This window comes from Cynara cardunculus (assembly GCF_001531365.2).
Source record: "Cynara cardunculus var. scolymus isolate 2C chromosome LG 7, CcrdV1, whole genome shotgun sequence".
In the NCBI taxonomy this organism is placed as follows: Eukaryota; Viridiplantae; Streptophyta; class Magnoliopsida; order Asterales; family Asteraceae; genus Cynara; species Cynara cardunculus.
The window spans coordinates 651,769-671,397 of record NC_037534.1 but is presented as its reverse complement, the minus strand read 5'-3'; the positions used below and the strand labels follow the sequence as shown (position 1 = coordinate 671,397).

Sequence of the window (19,629 nt, the reverse complement as noted above, 5' to 3'; positions counted from 1 at the left end):
TGCACAAACACGTACTAAATGATCTACTTCATGATATCCAAGTGACAAACACTGATGCGAAAGTTAAAATCAATTTCAGTTACGCTGAAAACTTGCATATGTGACTTTGGAATTAAAATAAGACAATAATATCTCAACTTAAAAACATTGGAAAAAAAAAAGACAAATTACATGAAAAAATAACGTACTTTAACTTGATTCATGTTTTGGGTAATGTACTTTCAAAACTTTTATTTTGGTACCTAAAATGTAAAGTGTTTAAAAATTTAAGTACCCGGTAATCGGTTGAATCATTAACCGGTTACCATGCTGATGCCTGATGTGACATTTAACTCAGTACTATTTGTTGACATAGATATCTTAATTTAAAATTAGTTTTTATGTATTGTGATTTATTAAAAGAAAGAGTTAATGCTTCAACCGGTTACCCGCATACTTAAATGTTTAAAACTTTACGTCTTATGTATCAAAATGAAAGTTTTGAAAGTACGTTACCCAAAATAAAAATCAAGTTAAAGTACGTCATTTTTTCATACAATTTACCCATATAAAAAAGATAAACGTTGTGTCGATGTATGTTAGAGGAAATTAGCACTTAGTAGGGAGATGTTCATGTAGAGTCATCCTTAAACAAGTCTTCATCAGAGTTTTTTGTTATTTCTAATTTGCTAATTTAATCCAAAAATCATCTGTTACATTATTCACGTCATTTTAATTTTATCTGTATGATTAGTTCCGTCTCACAATTATATATCTGATACGGGTCCATTAATGCATCGAAACCTTTTTACCCTTTTGGCAATACAAACACATTTAAGCAAATTGTCGTTTCTGTAAGATCATAATGAAAGCGTAAATCTTTCCAACCATGCGAATACGATACTGGGATTTTTTTTTTCCTGAAAATGGATCGGTTTATAAGATCACGTTCAACACTTGTTAGCCATTTACCAACAGTTAAAGTTGTAGAAAATGATTATCAAGGCTCGAGACACATACAAATACTGATTTTCAAAGCAAAATGCATCAGTATACAACGCAGCTTGATTTAGTGTTTTTATCAACCGATGTAATAAAGCTTCAAGGTTTCTAACTTATACATATTTTACGCGCCTGTATATAAAAGAGTTATAATGAAATGGACGATAAATTTTACAGCTATATCATTAAACGTTACAAAATCAACAAGTTATCAGTCAAATAAATAAATAAAAAAAGAATAAATGTGATTTACTATATTCATTTCTTTATGAACCGATGCAAAAAAGTCTCCTAGACATACGTTGATATGCAACATGCTAATCTTGTAAAATTTGACGAGGGGAATACCTGTTTATGAAAGAGAACAAAGTGGACAGTAAACTTGACATCCACGTCATCAAATGTTACAAGATCAACAAGTTATCAGTCAAAATAAGTAAAGGAAATAGAAAAATTGAAAACTTTATAATACTAAGGATCATATAAGACGAATCTGTTTTCGTGAGACCACAAAATAAAACTGAACTTTTATGAAAAAACATTGTAGATAAATTTTGATAATATATTTTCGGTAATATTTGATTACTATGAAAAAGTCAAACACCTGAAAAGTCAGAGTGTTTGAGATTGGGTGATTTTACACACACTCACACCCTAATCTTTCGCTATAAATATCTTCGCCTCCATCCCTGATTATTCCCTTGCGCTTCTTCTCCTTCTTCGAAGCGTATTTTCCTCTCTACCTGCCTCGTATATTCATATATCTTGCAGAGAGGAAAATTTTCAGAGAAAAAGGCGGGTTGATTCTCTCAACCTTACCCTAATCATTCGCTGATTTACCCATTCCATTCAGGTACTTTTTTTAATTTTTGTTTCATTTCATATTAGGGTTACGAATCCCGCTTCAGATCTGATGTCGAATTTTCATTTTTGTATAAACCCTAAACCGAATACGGTTTATCATACCCCGGATTAGGGTTTTATCTGGTTGGCGCTTATCGCGTTTAATTTTTTTATGTTTGTTCGGTGATATTGGTATCGTGAAGGTATTATTCTTACCGCCTACGTTATCCACCTGTGAATGAATGGAAATTCGTGTTAATCGTTATGCTTGTTCGGAATTTTAACCTAGTTTATTTGATATCGAGGTTTTGTTGTTTATTGTGAGCGTGTTATGTAGTTAACTATTCATTAGTTGGAATGGCAAGTGTTTTCATGATTTGCTGATTAATCTGTAGTTTTGTCTAGTCCATATTCAGCTGTTGCAAATGGTTAAATTTATCTAGGGTTTTATATCAAATAGTGTTAATTATAAATAATTCATTTAAGTAGGATTATTTACGACTTAATTCGTATGGTGTAGGCTTCTTGATATTGATTTGTTGATATGGCTGCTACTGCAACCGCAACTGTGACTACTGCTGCTCCACGGTATGCCCCTGAGGATCCCACCCTTCCAAAACCATGGAAAGGGTTAGTTGATGGTAAGACTGGGTATCTCTACTATTGGAATCCAGAAACCAATGTTACACAATATGAGCGGCCTTCTTCGGGGTCTAAGGGTTCGACTCAACCACCAAAGTCTTCATTGGTGGCCATAAGTTCTGCAGTTCAGGTGCAACAGTCTTCACAGCAACAAGAGAATGGTTTTATTGATGATGATAGATATGGTAGAAGCAGCAATGGTGGATCCAAGATTCCTTCTGGAACAAGGGGTCATGAGGTATGTGTTTAGCCTGCCTTTTGACGTTGTGGTGTTTTTCATCAATGAACCAGGTGCATATTTTCAAAGATTTCAATGTTAGCTGTGTAAACTTTTAGATATTTTCAGGCTTCTATTCAGACCATATTTGTTGGTTTTCACATTGAATTTAACTGTGGCTTTTATGTTAAAGAAAGCCGGTTTTTACATATTTTCTTATGGTTGCATTGTTTAGAGTAAAATGCACTACCAAGATGTCCCAGAAAGTTATTTATTCAATCACATAGTTTGGGCTCCTAGAATATGGCGCCCTTTGGGCTTTCTATTTGATAGTATCGAAAGGCCCAATGAATTGGGATCTTTTGTTTTCTTATTCTTTTTTTGTGGTTAGACCCAGTATAAATTGTCTCATGTTTAGTTGATACATGTAAGATGTTATTGATCTCTTTGTGTCCCATGTTTTTGTTGCTCGTGTGTTAAGATAGATATAGAGGCATGGATTATGGAAATATTTTAAGTCAAATAGGAATGATATATATATATATATATATATATATATGTGTGTGTGTGTGTGTGTGTGTGTGTGTGTGTATTGAGTGGCTGACATCTTGAATGAATTCATTTGGAGTGGTTACTACTTACTACATTTCAAATTATAGTTTTCAGTTATTTGCTTTCTATGTATGACGATCATAGTTGTAAAAGGCGTTTAAGGCGCACGTCTTGAGGTGCACCTTGAGGCGAGGCAATCTAAAAGTGTTTATGAGGCAACACATTTGCTTCCCTGCTTTGAAAGGCCTTCTTAATTTGGTCAAATAATAGAAAAATCCCAAGTATTTCTCAAAACTCCCGATTTTCTTTCTTCTATCACGACCTTTTCACTTCTAACTCCTTGGTTAATTTCCTTTAATGATGTGTATGCAAGTGGCTGAAAGCTCGTATGAATTCATCGGTGTGGTCATTAGAGCATCTGCAGGCATGAACCTGAGGTTCATGACTTTGCCACATTTCAAATTATAATTTTTAGGTCTTGCTTTCCATGTATGTCAATCATAGTTTTAAAGGCGTTTGAGATGTCCACTTCGAGGCACGCCTCAAAGCAAGGTGGTTCAAGAGCAGTTATGAGGTGGCCTTTGCTGTCCTGCATTAGATGGACACCTTGGATGGTTGTGGTGACAACAGGAGGTGTTGTGGCCTTGAGGATGGCCGAGGTGTACATACTGAAAAGCCGCCTTAATTTAGTCAAAACAATTAAAGAAACCCTAAATAGTTCCCAAAAGTCACTCCTTTCTCTCTTCTATCTTGTATTTCTCTCCTTTATTCCTCTTGTGAATTGCTTTTAATCATGTGTATGTAAGTGGTTAACATCTTGAATGAATTCATTTGGTATGATCGTTACATTTTGAAATTATAATTTTCCGTTATTTGCTTTCCATGTATGAGAAACATGGTTTTAAATTGCAGATTATATTAATCATGTGTTAGATTTTTGATATTTGTATCATGACAAAATATTAGAAACCCTTCAAAAAAAATTGAATTTCACATGTTACACATCTTCATTTGGTTATGTGTGGTAAGTATGTTATCTTGTGTTGTTATTTTAGCTTGACTGATCACTGCCTTGTTTTCCTCCTATGTCAGAGTACAAGAAGTGGGTCCCATAATTCACACAGCACTCCAAATGGGATAATTGCTGCTGCACCAGGAGGAGCTTCTGTTCGACCTTATGGGTCATCAGCTGGAAGTGGTTTATCTCCAGATGCTTATCGCCGTAAGCATGAGATAAGTGTCACTGTAAGCATCATATGATCTATTTCAATAGAAAGTTTTGCGGCTCTTAGCACTGAACATTGCAAAAATATTTGCAGCTTTTTGCATGCACTACATGATAAACTTTTCTTGCAGATTAACTTTATTAATGATTGCTATTTTTGTTCTGTGTGAGTTCACCTTGACTTTCCATATTCTTTCTAATTCTAGAACCAATAGGTTTATGAGTAAACAAAAATTTCATGAATTTCTATTAGCTAATTCATAAAAATCTAACAAAAAAAGTTACACATATCCCAAAATTTCAAACAGTTTCACTTATAATGGGAGATCCCCAAATCTGATGGGCTATGCAAATTTAAAATTTGCAGAATTAAGCAAAACCCATATTGATTTGATACATATTTTTGAACCCCAAATTTGATAGTTTTGATTTTGGTTCAACTATTTATAGATTCACTTTCTTTGCAGTAATGCATGTGTGACGCTTGCCTTTATTTATCATCCTCGAGGCCTGCATTTATGCTTTTCTGACCTTTAGATTTCTTGCTAGCTTACCCTAACGATACTTACATAAGAAATTGTGGTTGGGCCTAACAAACGAACTGTTTAATGGGTAAATATAATTGATTCATTCACCCTCACAGGCAAAACAAGCATTAAACATGGAGGCGTCTGCTCTTTAGAAAGGCCTAATGCTAATTATTTGTCTTTATGTACCATTCTATCACAAGGTTCAACTTAGTTTTTGTTGCTTCAAATTCTGTTTTAAGTAGCTGCTGGCCTGGTTTTCCTAACTGGTGTTGTTGGCGCTTTGTTCAATCTGAAAGTTCTATTGTGATAGTATGGTAAGGAAGCAAAGTAGGCTGTGCATTTCTCCATACGGGAATAAGACATATAATATATACATATATCCTTGTTTCTCTTACCTATTTTGCATAAAATCCATTGTTAATAGTCAAACTGCAAACAAAAATTAGGAAGTAATAAATGAATATGCCACTTTTTTTTTATGAACAGCTGTTGTAGATCAGTAAAGAATCCAAGTCTATACAGTCTTTGGATATGTTGATTTTGTTTCAATTTATAAGTTACTAAGAACTCTGATGCTTGGTTATAATTTTTAGGGAGACAACGTGCCTCCACCTTTTACATCATTCGAAGATACTGGTTTTCCTTCTGAGTTACTTAGAGAGGTATATATCTTGTTATATTTATGAAGCTCCTGGTGATTAGCATGATCTTGTGCAACTTCCTTAAAGTAGGTACTACAGTGTTATGTGCATGTTGCTCTGTCATTGCTGAAGTTTCATCAAGTTTCAGACTCATGTTTACTTTTCCATCTGTACTTTTTTTCCCAGGTGCGATATTTGCTCCAGGGAGGAGCTAAATGTCGTACGCTGTGCCACCCTCTTGTAAGGGGTTGCATAAATTCTGGAGTACTCTTATACGGTGGACCAATTTTGTCAAAGGGCTTTCCGAATCATCCATGGTCGTGGTGGGGACTTCCGATGGTGATGATTCAGTTTGCCGCTTGGTCCGACTGAAGAAGAGGCCTCCTCCTGCACTGGCTTGCATCAGCAAGCATTGACTGCCGGGATTCTGGGGATGGTGCTACTTGCATCACTCCAAAAAAGAAATGAAATCAAGATGATGCTACCTCTGCTTACGGAGGTTGCTGGTTCTTTGCTTTTCCAGGTACTTCAGGCTGGGTTTTCAGCCCCCACTCCAATACAAGCACAGTCATGGCCAGTTGCTCTTCAAAGTCGTGATATAGTAGCCATTGCGAAGACTGGTTCTGGAAAGACTTTAGGTTACTTGATTCCTGGATTTATTCATCTTAAAAGGGTCCACAAGAATCGTCAAATGGGTCCAACTGTTTTGGTTTTGTCACCCACTAGAGAATTGGCTACGCAGATACAAGTTGAAGCACTGAAGTTTGGAAAATCATCAAAAATACTATGCACGGTATGTCTTTGATATTTTTCTTGTCAAAACTCATCGTAAACGTCTCTAAGAAAGTCAACATGTATGATGGTGATTTTTACTCCTGTCACAAACTAAATGTTTATATATATCTATTCTAGTTTTTCTTGAAATAAGTGTTCACTTTCAAAAGCAAGTGCCTATTTTCCAATTCTAACCTTAATTATGAGATGGAGAAATTCATTACTCCTATTACGGGTGTAATATTTTACATTTTTAAAGCTATCTTTTTTATTGTGGACATTTATTTTCGGATCGACCGAGTATTAATATTTACTAGTTACTTTATTAGCAATTGATTGTGTTAATTATTTATAGAGTGACTTACGTTTTTCGTCACCGTGGTTTGTTAAAATTTGCAGTTTACATCCCTGTGGTCTAGAAATTGTGGTTTTTGTCCCTATGGTTTGTAATTCATTGCTATTTTTATCCATGTACTAATTCTTCCCTTTTAAAGTACTAGGGACCAAAAAAGTAAAAAATTGTAACCATAGGGACCAAAATACAATAAATTGTAAATCATACGGACAAAAATAGCAACAAATTGTAAACCATAGGGATGAAAATCACATTTTCTGAACCGTAGGGACAAAAATCGAATTATTAACAAACCACAGAAACGGAAATCGTAATTTACTCTCCTTTATTTGATATAAGCTTATGCTGATTTTTTTTTTAAATATTGAATTGTAGTGCTTGTATGGAGGAGCACCAAAGGGACCACAACTAAGAGAGTTAGATCGTGGCACCGATATTGTGGTTGCTACTCCTGGTCGTTTGAATGATATTCTGGAGATGAGAAGAATAAGCCTTAGTCAGGTTACTTACCTGGTCTTGGACGAGGCTGACCGAATGTTGGACATGGGATTTGAACCCCAAATAAGGAAAATCGTTAATGAGGTTCCAGCTCGTCGTCAGACCCTTATGTATACCGCCACATGGCCAAAGGAGGTTCGCAAAATTGCAGCAGATTTATTGGTTAATCCAGTTCAGGTGAATATTGGGAATGTTGATGAACTTGTTGCCAACAAGTCCATTACACAGGTACTAATATTTTCAGATTTCCGTCAACACTTGCATATGAATCATCTGTAGCTCGAGATGCTCTTTTCTTTGCTTGAAAATTCCCTTTTGTGGTTGCCGCCCTCCATTCCAAAACAAACATTCACAATTAAAAAGGCACAAAGTTTTAGGAATGTGTAATTATTACACTTTTTAAGTAGCTAAATGACATTTTTACCACTACTAATAGAGAGATACTTTCTTCATCTCATAGGGACATCTGGAACCTGCTTTTGAAAGTGGGCATTTATTTTGGGACAAACTAAAATAGAAGGTTGTTGTAGCAATGTATTCCGATGTACTCCCTCCGTCCCAAAATAAACGTCAATGGCATATAGTTTTAGGAATGTGTAATTATTACATTTTTAAGTAGCTAAATGACGTGTTTACCCCTACTAATAGAGTGGGAAACTTTCTCCATCTCATGAATAAGGGTAGAATGCGAAATTAGAAACTTGCTTTTGAAAGTGGACGTTTAAATTGGGACAAACTAAAATAGAAATGTGCACACTTAATTTGGGATGGAGGGAGCATTGCTATAAGGCTATGTTTGGCAAACTAGCTGAAAAGCTAGGTGTTGCCTTATATGTTAATCGATAAACTAGTAATGCTTGGTAATAAGCTAGGTGATAATGTAAAACGTCTTATAGTAGAACATGTTGAAAACTGATGTCTAAAAATGTAAAGGGTATAATTGGAAAAAGTGGAAAAACCCCATGGAGAAAATCTAGCTTATGAAACCAAACGGGCTTTTTCAATAAGCTAAAAAAAAGCTAGTTTATGGTTGCCTAAATCTTTCTAATTGAGTGGTGTATGATTGCAGCACATTGAGCTTCTGGCTCCAATGGAGAAACACAGACGACTGGAGCAGATATTGCGATCTCAAGAACCGAGATCGAAGATCATCATCTTTTGTTCAACAAAAAAGATGTGTGATCAGCTGGCTCGCAATTTGACCCGTCAATTTGCTGCTGCCGCTATTCATGGAGATAAATCTCAGGGCGAAAGAGATTACGTGTTGAATCAGTTTCGTAGCGGCAGGTCTCCGGTGCTTGTAGCAACTGATGTTGCTGCTCGTGGATTGGATATCAAGGATATCAGGTTTGAGATTTTGCTTATTTTGTTCCATGTTTAAAAAGGATGATTGCATGCCCTTTTGGTTTGTTTTATTGGATAAAATGGTTAAAATGCTGGTTGAATCTGACCTCTACCCCAGAGAGTAGAGCGGCTGATTCCGTGAAGACTCCTGGCTTGATTTGGCCAAGGGGTTGTTTGTATGGATCAAGTTGTCTGTATAGATTAAGCTAAATTGATGTTTGTTTGTTGTGCTGTATGATGTAAATGACCATTTTACCCTTACAGTTTGTTTTTTTTGGTTTTATGGTGTGGCCAAGTAATTTAACTTTTGTGCTGTATGATATAAAATTACCATTTTACCCTTACAGTTTGTTTTTTGTTTTATGGTGTGGCCAAGTAATTTAAATGTTGTGCTGTATAATATAAAAATGACCATTTTACCCCTACAGTTTGTTTTTTGTTTTATGCTGTGGCCAAGTAATTTTAAATGTTGTGCTGTATGATATATAAAAATGACCACTTTACCCTTGCAGTTTGTTTGTTTTTTGTTTTATGGTGCGGCCAAGTAATTTAAATGTTGGTTTTTACGATTATCCTTTACAGGGTGGTGATCAACTATGACTTCCCTACTGGAGTCGAAGACTATGTGCATAGGATCGGACGGACAGGCAGGGCGGGTGCCACTGGAGAGGCTTATACGTTTTTCGGGGACCAAGATGCGAAGCATGCTTCAGATCTCGTCAAAGTGTTGGAAGGGGCGAATCAGCGTGTCCCTACAGAAATTCGAGAGATGGCTTCACGTGGTGGCGGGATGGGCGGCAGGCCTAGGCGTTGGGGTGGTGGTGGTTCTAGTTTTGGTGGTCGTGATGGAGGCCGTGGAGGACGATCTGATTCAAGCTTCGGTGGACGGAGTAGTTGGGCCGCTGGAAGGGGTGGAGGCCGTGATAGGTACACACTCTCACCTGTACTTTGCTCACTTGTTTCTCTTACACTGTTCTCGAGGAAAAGGACGGAATGGAAAAAGAAAATATCATTTTTGTTTCCTCCGGAATGTGGGAAGAAAGGGAAAAGAAATCTGAAAGGAAAAGTATGAAAAACAAGCATAAAGGGTATATTTGTAAAATTGATATTTTTAATAACAAAAACACCGTTATAAGGAAAAGTGAGGAAAACAAATATAATATATATTTGTAAAAATGACATCTTCTATGACAAAAATACTCTTACAAGGAAAAGTGAGAAAAACAAAACAAATATAAAGCGTATATTTGTAAAATTGTCATCTCTTATAACAAAAATACCCTTCTCCTAAATTCGACTATTTTTTGTTTTGCAAGCCTGGGTGGTAGAGACATCCTACTCTCCCCAGATCAGATCTCTACGTGGGATATTGAGTTCGTTCGGTTTGATTTTAGTCTTTTCACCAATGGTGGTGTTGTATTTGCAGCAACAGGGGTGGCTATCATCATAAGAGCTTCCATGAAAGCACCGTGGGTGGTGGAGAGAAGCGTGGGAGGAGCAGAAGTCCACCGAGCAAAGGTGGTTCAGGATGGGGTGGTAGGGCTCGTAGCCGTAGCCGCAGTCTCGACAGGTTCGACAAGCCGGCTAGGACCAATCCTATTGGCCCACATGAGTTTCGCCCTCGGTTTCGTCCTGGTGACGAAGAGGAAGAAGGTATGATTCGAGAGTAAGCAAGCAAGCAAGCAAGCTGATTGGTGACCAAAAACATTTTGCCATTTATTCTTTTTTCTAGATATGGGTATCGACTGTGTTGTTAACTATCCCGTAGGTGTTTAAACATAGCGAAGCACAGCCGATGTCCTAAAAAACAGGGCTTCGGGGTCGAACGAATGTACAATTTAGACGAGTGCTTTAGAGGAGATCTTTGAATTTGTTGTTGGATGGTAATATTGGTATGTATTGAGTCTGTACTTGATGTTGGTTACATACAACATATATATATATATAACATATAATATCATTCTAGTGTTGGTATGTTTGCTTATGCATTTTTGTTGTGAACCATTTGATATAAGATTATTAACTCTGTGTTTTAAAATAACTTTGTCTACGTTTTTACTTTAGTTTGTCTCAAATTATCGTTTCCTTTCATTATTAATTATGAAATATATATTTATTTTGGAATTGATTTTTTTTAAATATATAATATTTATATACAGTAAATACAACAAATAAATTAATAGCTTTTTTGAGCCTCTGAACTCAAGCTTTGTGTTATTATGTCTATCTAACAAAATAATGCTTGAATAATTTTCAACTCAAATGAGAATCCTTAATTTATTCTACTCCAATAATTTTTAAATTTCCTAAATATGTTCGAGATAGAATTAGCATATACAATTAATACATCCTTTCAGAAATAATTGTATTTATATACTTAATTGCTCAATACTATAATGCAAAACAAAACCTTTCTACAATAAATTGACCTCTAATAAGGAATACAAGATACCAGTGTCAACTTGATTCAAATGAACTTTGTTTTAGCGGTATGTGTGTCTTTGGCCTCCTAGAAGATCATGGGTTCAAACCTTACCAATATGAGAAGGATGTGTAAGTTTATTTGCTGTATATACTTAAAAAAGAAACTGCGTTGCATTTTGAATTTAATTTATATTATGATATAAATAAATAAAAAGATAGTTTTTTTTAATATTAAAATCTTGAAAAGGTAGTTATTTAAGAATGTTGTTATGGAAAGTTTACATCATATCAGTTGTATCCTTAATTTCCTAATCCACAACCATTTACCATCAACAAATCCTTTCTTTTTGGAACTAATGATCCATTTAATCCATATCAAGCTTCTTCACTAAATGGTTACTTAAAACATTCAATCTCCTTTATATGTTTCAACTACAATTATCAAGATGGGATGATTGTGAAAGCTTTCTTTGGAGGAACCAATGGATCAACAATTCAGTTTTCAGATGTTTGGATCAGCATTTGCAAATTCTCCCCGAGAGTTTTCGTGCTTGAGCTCGATTGAAAACGACCGGCACAAGAAACCAAATGGCCGGAAGAACAATAACGCTAGGAAGAAGAGTGGTAAGGATTGGAGGAAAACGCTAATCATTAAGGGACAATGGAATTCTGAAGAAGACAGGTAATTCCTAGGAACTTTTGTAAGTTTCCAGACCAACAAGTATGACCGTTAAAATAGTATACCAAACCAAACGAACCCAATATAATATTCCACCAAAGGTGGGATTTAAGGGGTAAGATAAACCGTTTTATTTTTTAAATATATAATATTTATACAAGGGGTTTTTATATACACCCCCTTTGATCAAAATCAGATCAAATCATGCATTGAAAATGTAAAAAGAAGGAATTTGATGTTGATGGGTGTGAGGAAATTAGTAGAGTATGGTGCATTTAACAAGTAGGGAGGAGTGTATATATCATAACCCTATTTATATACGACAAATACTCAAGCACACTCCTGTTTGAACCCTTGACCTTTGGGGAAACTGGGTTCTACTGGCAATCTGGATACCACTGATTAATATCTGACCATGTCAGAATCAAACCTAGAACCTAATGTCTTTCCTTTAATTCATCTTATTTCAAATTTCTCCCTAATTTTCATGATGGAAATAATACCTTCATTTGCAGGTTGTTGATGCAGTTGGTGAAGCAGTATGGGGATAGCAAATGGTCCAGGATTGCTGAAAAGCTTCCTGGAAGGATTGCAAAGCAATGTAGAGATAGATGGCAAAACCATTTGCGGCCGGATATCACGGTATCTCTTCCAACATTTTTTCTTAACGTGTCTACATACATTCCAATTGTCCCATACCCCACCTCCAGGTGGGATATATTAGACTCGTTTGGTTTGGTTTACGTTAGCAACAAGTCTTGAACTTGCAACCACTAAGTTCTAAAAACTCAATTAGTACTAATTGGACCAAAGTCCCCTAGAGCTATTAAATTGTCTCATGTTTGGTGCGAAATTTAGACCACAGGATCGAGCGGGACAAAAAAATCAAAATAGGTACGCAAAAATCAGGAAAACGAGGCAAGATTGGTAGATTACTAAACTACCTTTGTCTGAGTAAAACCCTAGAACCTTCCATAATAATTCTTTCACCCGCCTATCTCACTCTCACCTGTCAAGCCAAGTCCATTTTGCGTACCAAACGCACCCTAATGTTAATAGCATGCAAGTGCAGATGATGAGTTCTTATGGTATCGTTTGGTTGTATTACTCGGTATGTTAACCAAATACTTGCAGAAAGATGCATGGTCTGAAGAAGAAGACAGGGTATTGATTGCAATTCACAAAGAAGTTGGAAATAAATGGTCAGAAATAGCGAGAAGAATGCCTGGAAGGAGCGAAAACACCATAAAAAACCATTGGAATGCTACCAAAAGGAGGCAGCTATCATCCCGAAAGCGTGGCAAGCCTAAGTACCAATCCCTCTTGCAAGAATACATCAGGAGTGTATCTTCATCCTCCTCTTCATCTGTGAATCAAATCAACATTAAAGAAAATAATGTGAAGAAAACTCAGATGGTTAGTGCCCCTATCACTTCTCTGCAGACAAACTTCTCATATGCAGATGTGAATGGCTCATCTTCATCTTCTTTAGAAGATTACAGTTTAGGTGCTATGATGGGTTATATTCCAGGTGGATCGATGCTTCATGAAAGCAGTTTGGAGTTCGATCTTGGGCCGTTTCATTTGAGTAGTCAGTTGGAATTTGATTTGAAGAAGGAGATGGATTTTCTGGAGATGCTCTATCAATAGTGTGTGTTCAAATAGGCATCTTCCTTTAATTTTCGTGTTTTCTGTTGAGATTATGAACTTTGGAACTGTGTTTTAGTTCAAGTTCTTACTTTTTGGAGTTCATTACATACTAGATTTATGATTGAAAGTGGTCTTTTATTAACATGTCTGTGTTTTAAGAGTTGTCCCATGTACCTGAGAAAGTGAAAATAAAGGGGGTATATATGTGCAAATGTTCTTGATTATCTTACTATGTAATCGAGAGAATGTTGAAAAGATTTATATATATTTAAATCTTGAAGTAGCACTTTTCATAATGGTGTTATAATTTTTGCTTGCCCGTGCGTATCAAGTTTATACTCTCAAAATCCAAGATGTTCAGGAAGAGTTCTATGATTGCTTTGCTGCATAAGCTGTTACTTGAGGTTAATCCTGGAAGAATTTCGTCAGGAAAGCCACCAAAAAAGTTTAGTGGGGACTACTAATTCTTTCCTTTGAAGTGTGCGTGGGTATATATAATATGAAGGAGATTCATTAAGAAATCTTAAATATTTAGGAACCCATAAACCATCCTTTTGTGAGTATTCCTGATATAATATGATAAAATATTCATCATGAATACTCACAGAATAGGTTGTCCCTGTTGAAGCCGCAGAGACTCCCTGTTGAAGGGGTGGGATAAGGTCATGTATAAGTCTAGTAAGCACCATTAACCTAACCTCTCGTGAACCATGGAATTAACCTAGAGTCAAGCTTTTGGTTAGTTTCAAGTCTTCAAGGTGATGAACCCCAAGTGAGTATATAACTCCAATAGACTTGTTAGTACTCGATATTATCTTGGCTTGTGTGATTAACCAAATGACTTGCCGATGGATTTTCAAATCTAGAAGATACATGGTCAGACTAAGCCTCATGCCTCCCAACAAGGTTGCTTTTGGTATGCAGACGGGACTAGACTGGACTAGACAGGCGAGGGTGAGGTAGGCAGGTGAAAGAAACTGTGCAAGGTCTTAGGGTTTTAATTTAACATAGGTAGTTTAGTAATTTACCGACCTTGACATATCTCCCTCATTTTGTTCCACCTATTTTGGTGGTACAAAATAATGCAATTTTGTCCCACTTGATCTTGTCCTATCCTAGTCATAATGCTGCAACAAATGTGGGACAAGAATTTGTCCAATCCCTCCTACCAAAAGCAGCCAAAGCGAACAATAGGATGCAAGAGATGATTGTTAAATTTGAGAACAGAGTTGACGTAGAAAGCTCCCTCTTCAGGTTAGATTATTGATTATATGCTTTATTCTATTATCGAACACTCTGAAAATTTTATAAGCAAACTCGAGGAGGATCGAGGAATGAATGCTCACCTCTTTCCTGATCCATAGACCTTTTGCTTAATACATATGATGAGTGGTTGGTGAGATCAGAAGGCATTGCAGTGGCAAAACCAATCCTGTATTTGATCAACACAGTAGAAGATGGTGTTACAATATTTACTTGAATTGACTTGAAACCTTATGAAATGGAAAAAGTGTGGCTATATCTGTGGGGCTTGCAGACTCACCTGAGCTTTCAGGAGCTGAAGAAAAGTTAATACAGGATTTAGAAGCTGTTTCGCTCTCATTTTTGTGAAAATTGCAACAAAATTCCTTTATGATGTCTATTAAAGAAACAGAGGAAGCCAAAACATGACCTTAACCTATGACCATGTTCTAGTTCTAGCCATATGTAACACTACCAATGGTGACTAAATGTGCAGTAGGAGACGATAGAGATGCACAAAAAAGCCGAAACTCAAAGCCCGGACAGGGCCAGACCTCAAAGCCAATCAGGCTGAAGTTTTAGGGGCAGGCCCTACGCCCGACCTGAAAAATCTCAGCCATAAAAAGCCCAGTTAAGCCGGAAAAGCCTGATTGGGCCCTTTTTTGCTCACCGAAAACGGGCTCGAAAGGTCCAAGCCTTATGCATCTCTAGGGAGCAGTATCTTTACTGATCAAGCCTAACTCGTTTGAAGGAGATCTAACATGGCGGACCTAGCAGGGCCTAACCAGTCCTTCCAGGCCCTGCACCTTTTTACCCCTAAAACTACCAACAACGATTTCCTTTTTTCTTGAAAGAACTAAAAGTAAGATCTTTGCATTCAATCTCATGCTACCATCTTTGAAAAAAGAAAGGTGAGGCAAACTCATGCTCATTTCTATTCAAGAGAGAATGTAACAGCATGTGCTTAAGGTTTTTCCAACAATTCTAACATTGAAAACCTGTAAAAATGGCGATCTTGGCTTCCACAAAACTTCAAAACAAGATGATTGGATCGGAATCATGAAAATTGTCAGTAGTCATCAAGCTTCATTGAAGCTAGGAGACGACCTATATTGAAGCCGAAAACAACTGCTCATCGTAATCAGCAAGTTCTAGAGCTATTCCGCTATTTAATCAGTCTAACGCAGGCTCAATGTATTATCATCAGGCAACACATCTAAGTCTAGCAAATGTTAGATAGCCCGTGTGACCTTTTGCCTCGCCAGATGGTCTAGCCATCACAATAGATGATCCAGAATGCTCCTGTTCCCATTGACTTCCTTCACTTGTACGATGCTTCCTCTTGCATGGGCGAGACCCAGGAGTACCTCCTTCAGTTTGACAGTGATCCATTTTTCCTTCTCGAACTTCATATGTGCGCAAAAGGACCTCAAATGTTCTTATATCTACATATCCAACATTTATTCACATTATAAGCAGAAGCTCTCAATTTTAAAATGGACTCCTGACAAAATGTGTGTATTTAAACTTCAAAGCCAAAACAATGGATTTTTACAGATTCATACCATCTATATACCATATTATAAAGCCATTTTTGTTCTTAAAAACTCTTAATTTTTCAAGGACATGACTATTAAAGCATCTAAGTATAAATCAATAATGCATTAAAAAATCTTTCAATTTTTATAATATTTCTACCTTGCCCCTTTTGTAAACAACAAAAATGGAAGCTTGAATGGTTTACCTCATTCTTTCAAAATCTAAATTACCTTAAATATAATTAATTTTTTAATCAAACAACTTATATTAAAGAAATGAGTATTTTATTCTCTTCAATTTGGTACCTATATTGATGTATTTTTTTCAACTTCTTAAACCATATTTTCAAAATTCCAATCATGAATATATTCTTATGTATGTATATATTAATACTAATATATTTACTATATTATAAAACATTTTCATTTTTTTTAAAATCTCTTAAAATTCAAGTTTATAACTTATTATTGCATATGTACAACTTGTTAAAAGTCCACCTTTGGACACCATAAAATTAACTGATAAACATGTTCAAATATAAGATAAACATTAAGCCCTACTAATACATTAAAATCCCGTCTAAAATAGTTGATAACCAACCGAAGACTTGGTCGCTCACTCAAAATCGCACAAAACCATAAAATAAATTTAAAAGGGATAAAGTGTAAACATGAATTATGAATGAGGGTTAAAGTTCTCAGCTTCATATCAAGACGTATTGAGTTGCATTGCACAGGTACATTTCTAGTGTCTGATATAACATTCTTTTTGTAACATTTAGTTGTCAAATTGTTTTGAAGGTCTTAGAGATGAAGTTATCAATACGGTGGCCTTATAGGTTCTTAATTTGGAAAAGAGGGTGTTGAATAAGATGAGCATACCAGTAAAATTCGATGCAAGGGTTTCAGATGAACGTTGTACTTGTTCAATGCAAGGCGAGAATGAACACAAGACTCCATCTGGTTTCAACATTTCTCCAGCAGAACCAATAGCAAGCCAAGGCTGGGGTAAATCCAAGAAGACGGCATCTGCTAGACCTGTTAGATCTTTCGGAAACCCCTCACCCTGAATATCTCTAACTCCCACTGTCACCAAACTGCTCAACCCTGTTCTCTCAAAATCTTCTCTGTTGCAATGAGATAGAATTCAAATAAGCAAACATCATTACTTGTTCCTAGACCTTCTAATTTAATAAGAAAATATCGCTTCTCCGTTAATTTGTTTTGCTTTAGTTTATACTTTACAATATAAAACATATGGGAAAGAAATAAAGAAATAAGGGAACGCATAACACATGTACTAGAGGCCTTACCTAGCAGCCGCAGCTCTCTGTTCGTGAAAATCAAACGTATGGACATGTCCAGTAGGAGCAATGGCCCTTGACAGAGAAGTCGTTAATGATCCGCTTCCGGTACCGGATTCAAGAACCACACAGCCAGGAATCAATTCTAAGTACATGACCACAAAGCTGATATCTGCAATGTAAAGAATTTGAGTTCTGTGGCTTAAAACCAATGTCCATAGCTCAGGAGTTGGAGCCAGCAAGTACACAAATCCACCCTTGTGGCTAGACACTTTACAGCCATATGGTTTCCCAATCCAATCTGCATGCTTAAATATACCGAAACGGTTCTCAAGAACAGATTTCTCACATACTTTTACAGCCTTCATGTTATCATGTTTCTCGTATACAATAACCAAATCACCATCACTTATGTTCCGCTTGAACGACAATTTCTTCGTAGGATCAGTAGGCAACATCGTTTGGGATCGTGATACAAACTCACAACTGAATCTTCAAGTGATCACTCTATATGTGTAAAAAAGCGATCACCTTGATCTGGGAAACTGTACATTCCATAAAAAATCAGAGTTTGTGAATTACTACATGGTCTCATGAGAAAAGAACAACAAAAAACGAGCTGACCTCCATTGACGCTAACTCTGTTATCCGAAAACCAAGATTGATCTTGTTACCAATAGTCAAACAGCCTTTTCAGTTTGTTATAAGGTAAAATGTCGAATTCTAATGACTAATTGAGTATTATTTCATGTACTTCTGCAAAATCCATCGCTGCTAATAAAATTGCACAAACTCAATCAATGGCATTTCCGAAACGAACAGAACCAATTCTATACAGATAATTGTGCGTGCATAACTGAAATCAACTAGCTAGATATCTTCAATTCATTCTTCTTTTCATCAGCAGAGAATCGAGATTTTCTGATCAAATTAGAAGCTATCAGGTTAAGGTAAGTGCACTTACTGGTATTCAGAGGGTATGAATCAGATTCCGTCACCGTACATCAAACGCCGATGTGGTCCAATGGTTGAGATCGTTCGTCTTTTTCTCCCTCCAACAATATTAGGGTTTAGGTGTTGTTCGAGCGGGTAAGTTCAAGTAAGTTACTGTTTAACCCTTATACTATAGAAAACTAACAATTTATACCCTTTATATTTAGATATTGACCAAATAAACCCCAAAGAGAAAATAGTATATCATTTCAGTAAACTTAACTCTCTTTCTTTATTTTCTCTGTAATAGCTTATAATCTTGATTCAGACTTATCGATGGTGTTCGATTGTAGACGGATCCTATTGCTACTCAATTGACCAAGACGGTAATGCTTCAAATCAAGAAATCGTATTTCAAAAATAGGCTCTAAATCTGTCTGGACATTTTGAATTGCATAAAATAGACGTAACAGTGCATGGTTTTTATTGACCAACTAAAACCCTTTTTGTTCAATGTCGTCAGATTGATCTGACTACAATTGGTTTGATTCGATACTGGTCTTATAGTCAAGCTTCTTTTCCTCTAAAAACATAAAAATCGAGAAGGAACACTCTCTTAGGCTTGTAAGAGCATCTCCAACATATTATCTGAAATGGAGAAAATAGAGATTTTGGCAAAAACTTTGCTCCAACAGATTCTCCACTAAATAAAGCATAAGAGATGGTGAAATTATTCAAAATTAAAGAACTGTCAAAAATGATTATTATGAGATAGAAATATCTTCTATTATATTAACAATAAGAAACTTTGATGTTAAATATTTATGAAATAAAAATAATATTTTATTATATTTATAAAATATTTTAATAACATAGTTGATGTTGTAAACTTCAAAATAAAAAATCTGTTTAAGTTTAATGTAATTAATTTTAGATATTTTAAATTTAATTACCCACTTTAGAAAAATCTGAATTGAAGATGCTCCAGGATGTGCATATATTATATGTTATAGGCCCATCATCACCATAAACCCGTTTTCATAAGTATAAGTGTAAGAGTTGTTTGTTTACTTCTTAATAGTTTCATTAAGAGACATCATTTGAATAATTAAGAAGAGAATCTTGTTTGGCAAAAAAAAAAAATTCTTCTTAATGGTTCTAACACCTTCTGAATGATTTTGTATCATGGTCTCTCTTAACCATTCAGCGTCCTAATTTCATTGTAAATAATCATCAAACAATTAGATCTCATTTTGC

At 35.8% G+C, this 19,629-nt stretch overlaps 4 protein-coding genes across 8 annotated transcripts; 3 read left to right on the top strand and 1 right to left on the bottom strand.

Moving 5' to 3' along the window:
* The first annotated feature begins 1,683 nt into the window (after positions 1-1,683).
* On the top strand, positions 1,684-10,572 carry LOC112515242 (DEAD-box ATP-dependent RNA helicase 46-like). Of its 2 annotated transcripts, XM_025121926.1 has the most exons (9): positions 1,685-1,834; positions 2,345-2,704; positions 4,328-4,480; positions 5,584-5,652; positions 6,155-6,424; positions 7,136-7,486; positions 8,328-8,605; positions 9,185-9,529; positions 10,029-10,572. In XM_025121926.1, exons 2-9 carry the CDS (start codon positions 2,369-2,371, stop codon positions 10,270-10,272), a joined length of 2,046 nt encoding a protein of 681 aa, XP_024977694.1. In that variant the 5' UTR covers positions 1,685-1,834; positions 2,345-2,368; the 3' UTR covers positions 10,273-10,572. The 2 variants fall into 2 exon arrangements, with proteins under 2 accessions (XP_024977695.1, XP_024977694.1); XM_025121927.1 differs by lacking the exon at positions 5,584-5,652 and having other exon boundaries at positions 1,684-1,834.
* A 936-nt stretch (positions 10,573-11,508) lies between these two features.
* LOC112515365 (transcription factor MYB98-like) lies at positions 11,509-12,483 on the top strand. Its single transcript, XM_025122143.1, has 2 exons — positions 11,509-11,708; positions 12,221-12,483. Exons 1-2 carry the CDS (start codon positions 11,509-11,511, stop codon positions 12,465-12,467), a joined length of 447 nt encoding a protein of 148 aa, XP_024977911.1. The 3' UTR covers positions 12,468-12,483.
* Positions 12,484-12,818: 335 nt separating this feature from the next.
* LOC112515364 (transcription factor MYB98-like) lies at positions 12,819-13,373 on the top strand. The gene has a single exon (XM_025122142.1). It carries the CDS (start codon positions 12,819-12,821, stop codon positions 13,353-13,355), a length of 537 nt encoding a protein of 178 aa, XP_024977910.1. The 3' UTR covers positions 13,356-13,373.
* Positions 13,374-15,511: 2,138 nt separating this feature from the next.
* Positions 15,512-18,519, bottom strand: LOC112515362 (tRNA (adenine(58)-N(1))-methyltransferase catalytic subunit TRMT61A). Of its 4 annotated transcripts, none has more exons than XM_025122139.1 (5): positions 18,404-18,501; positions 18,064-18,213; positions 17,449-17,984; positions 17,018-17,262; positions 15,512-16,042 (listed from the first exon to the last, which is right to left on the bottom strand). In XM_025122139.1, the coding sequence occupies exons 3-5, from the start codon at positions 17,895-17,897 to the stop codon at positions 15,801-15,803; spliced, it is 936 nt and encodes a 311-aa protein (XP_024977907.1). In that variant the 5' UTR covers positions 17,898-17,984; positions 18,064-18,213; positions 18,404-18,501; the 3' UTR covers positions 15,512-15,800. The 4 variants fall into 4 exon arrangements, with proteins under 4 accessions (XP_024977907.1, XP_024977909.1, XP_024977906.1 ...); XM_025122141.1 differs by having other exon boundaries at positions 18,064-18,210; positions 18,404-18,498; XM_025122138.1 differs by lacking the exon at positions 18,064-18,213 and having other exon boundaries at positions 18,404-18,519.
* Between the last annotated feature and the right edge of the window lie 1,110 nt (positions 18,520-19,629).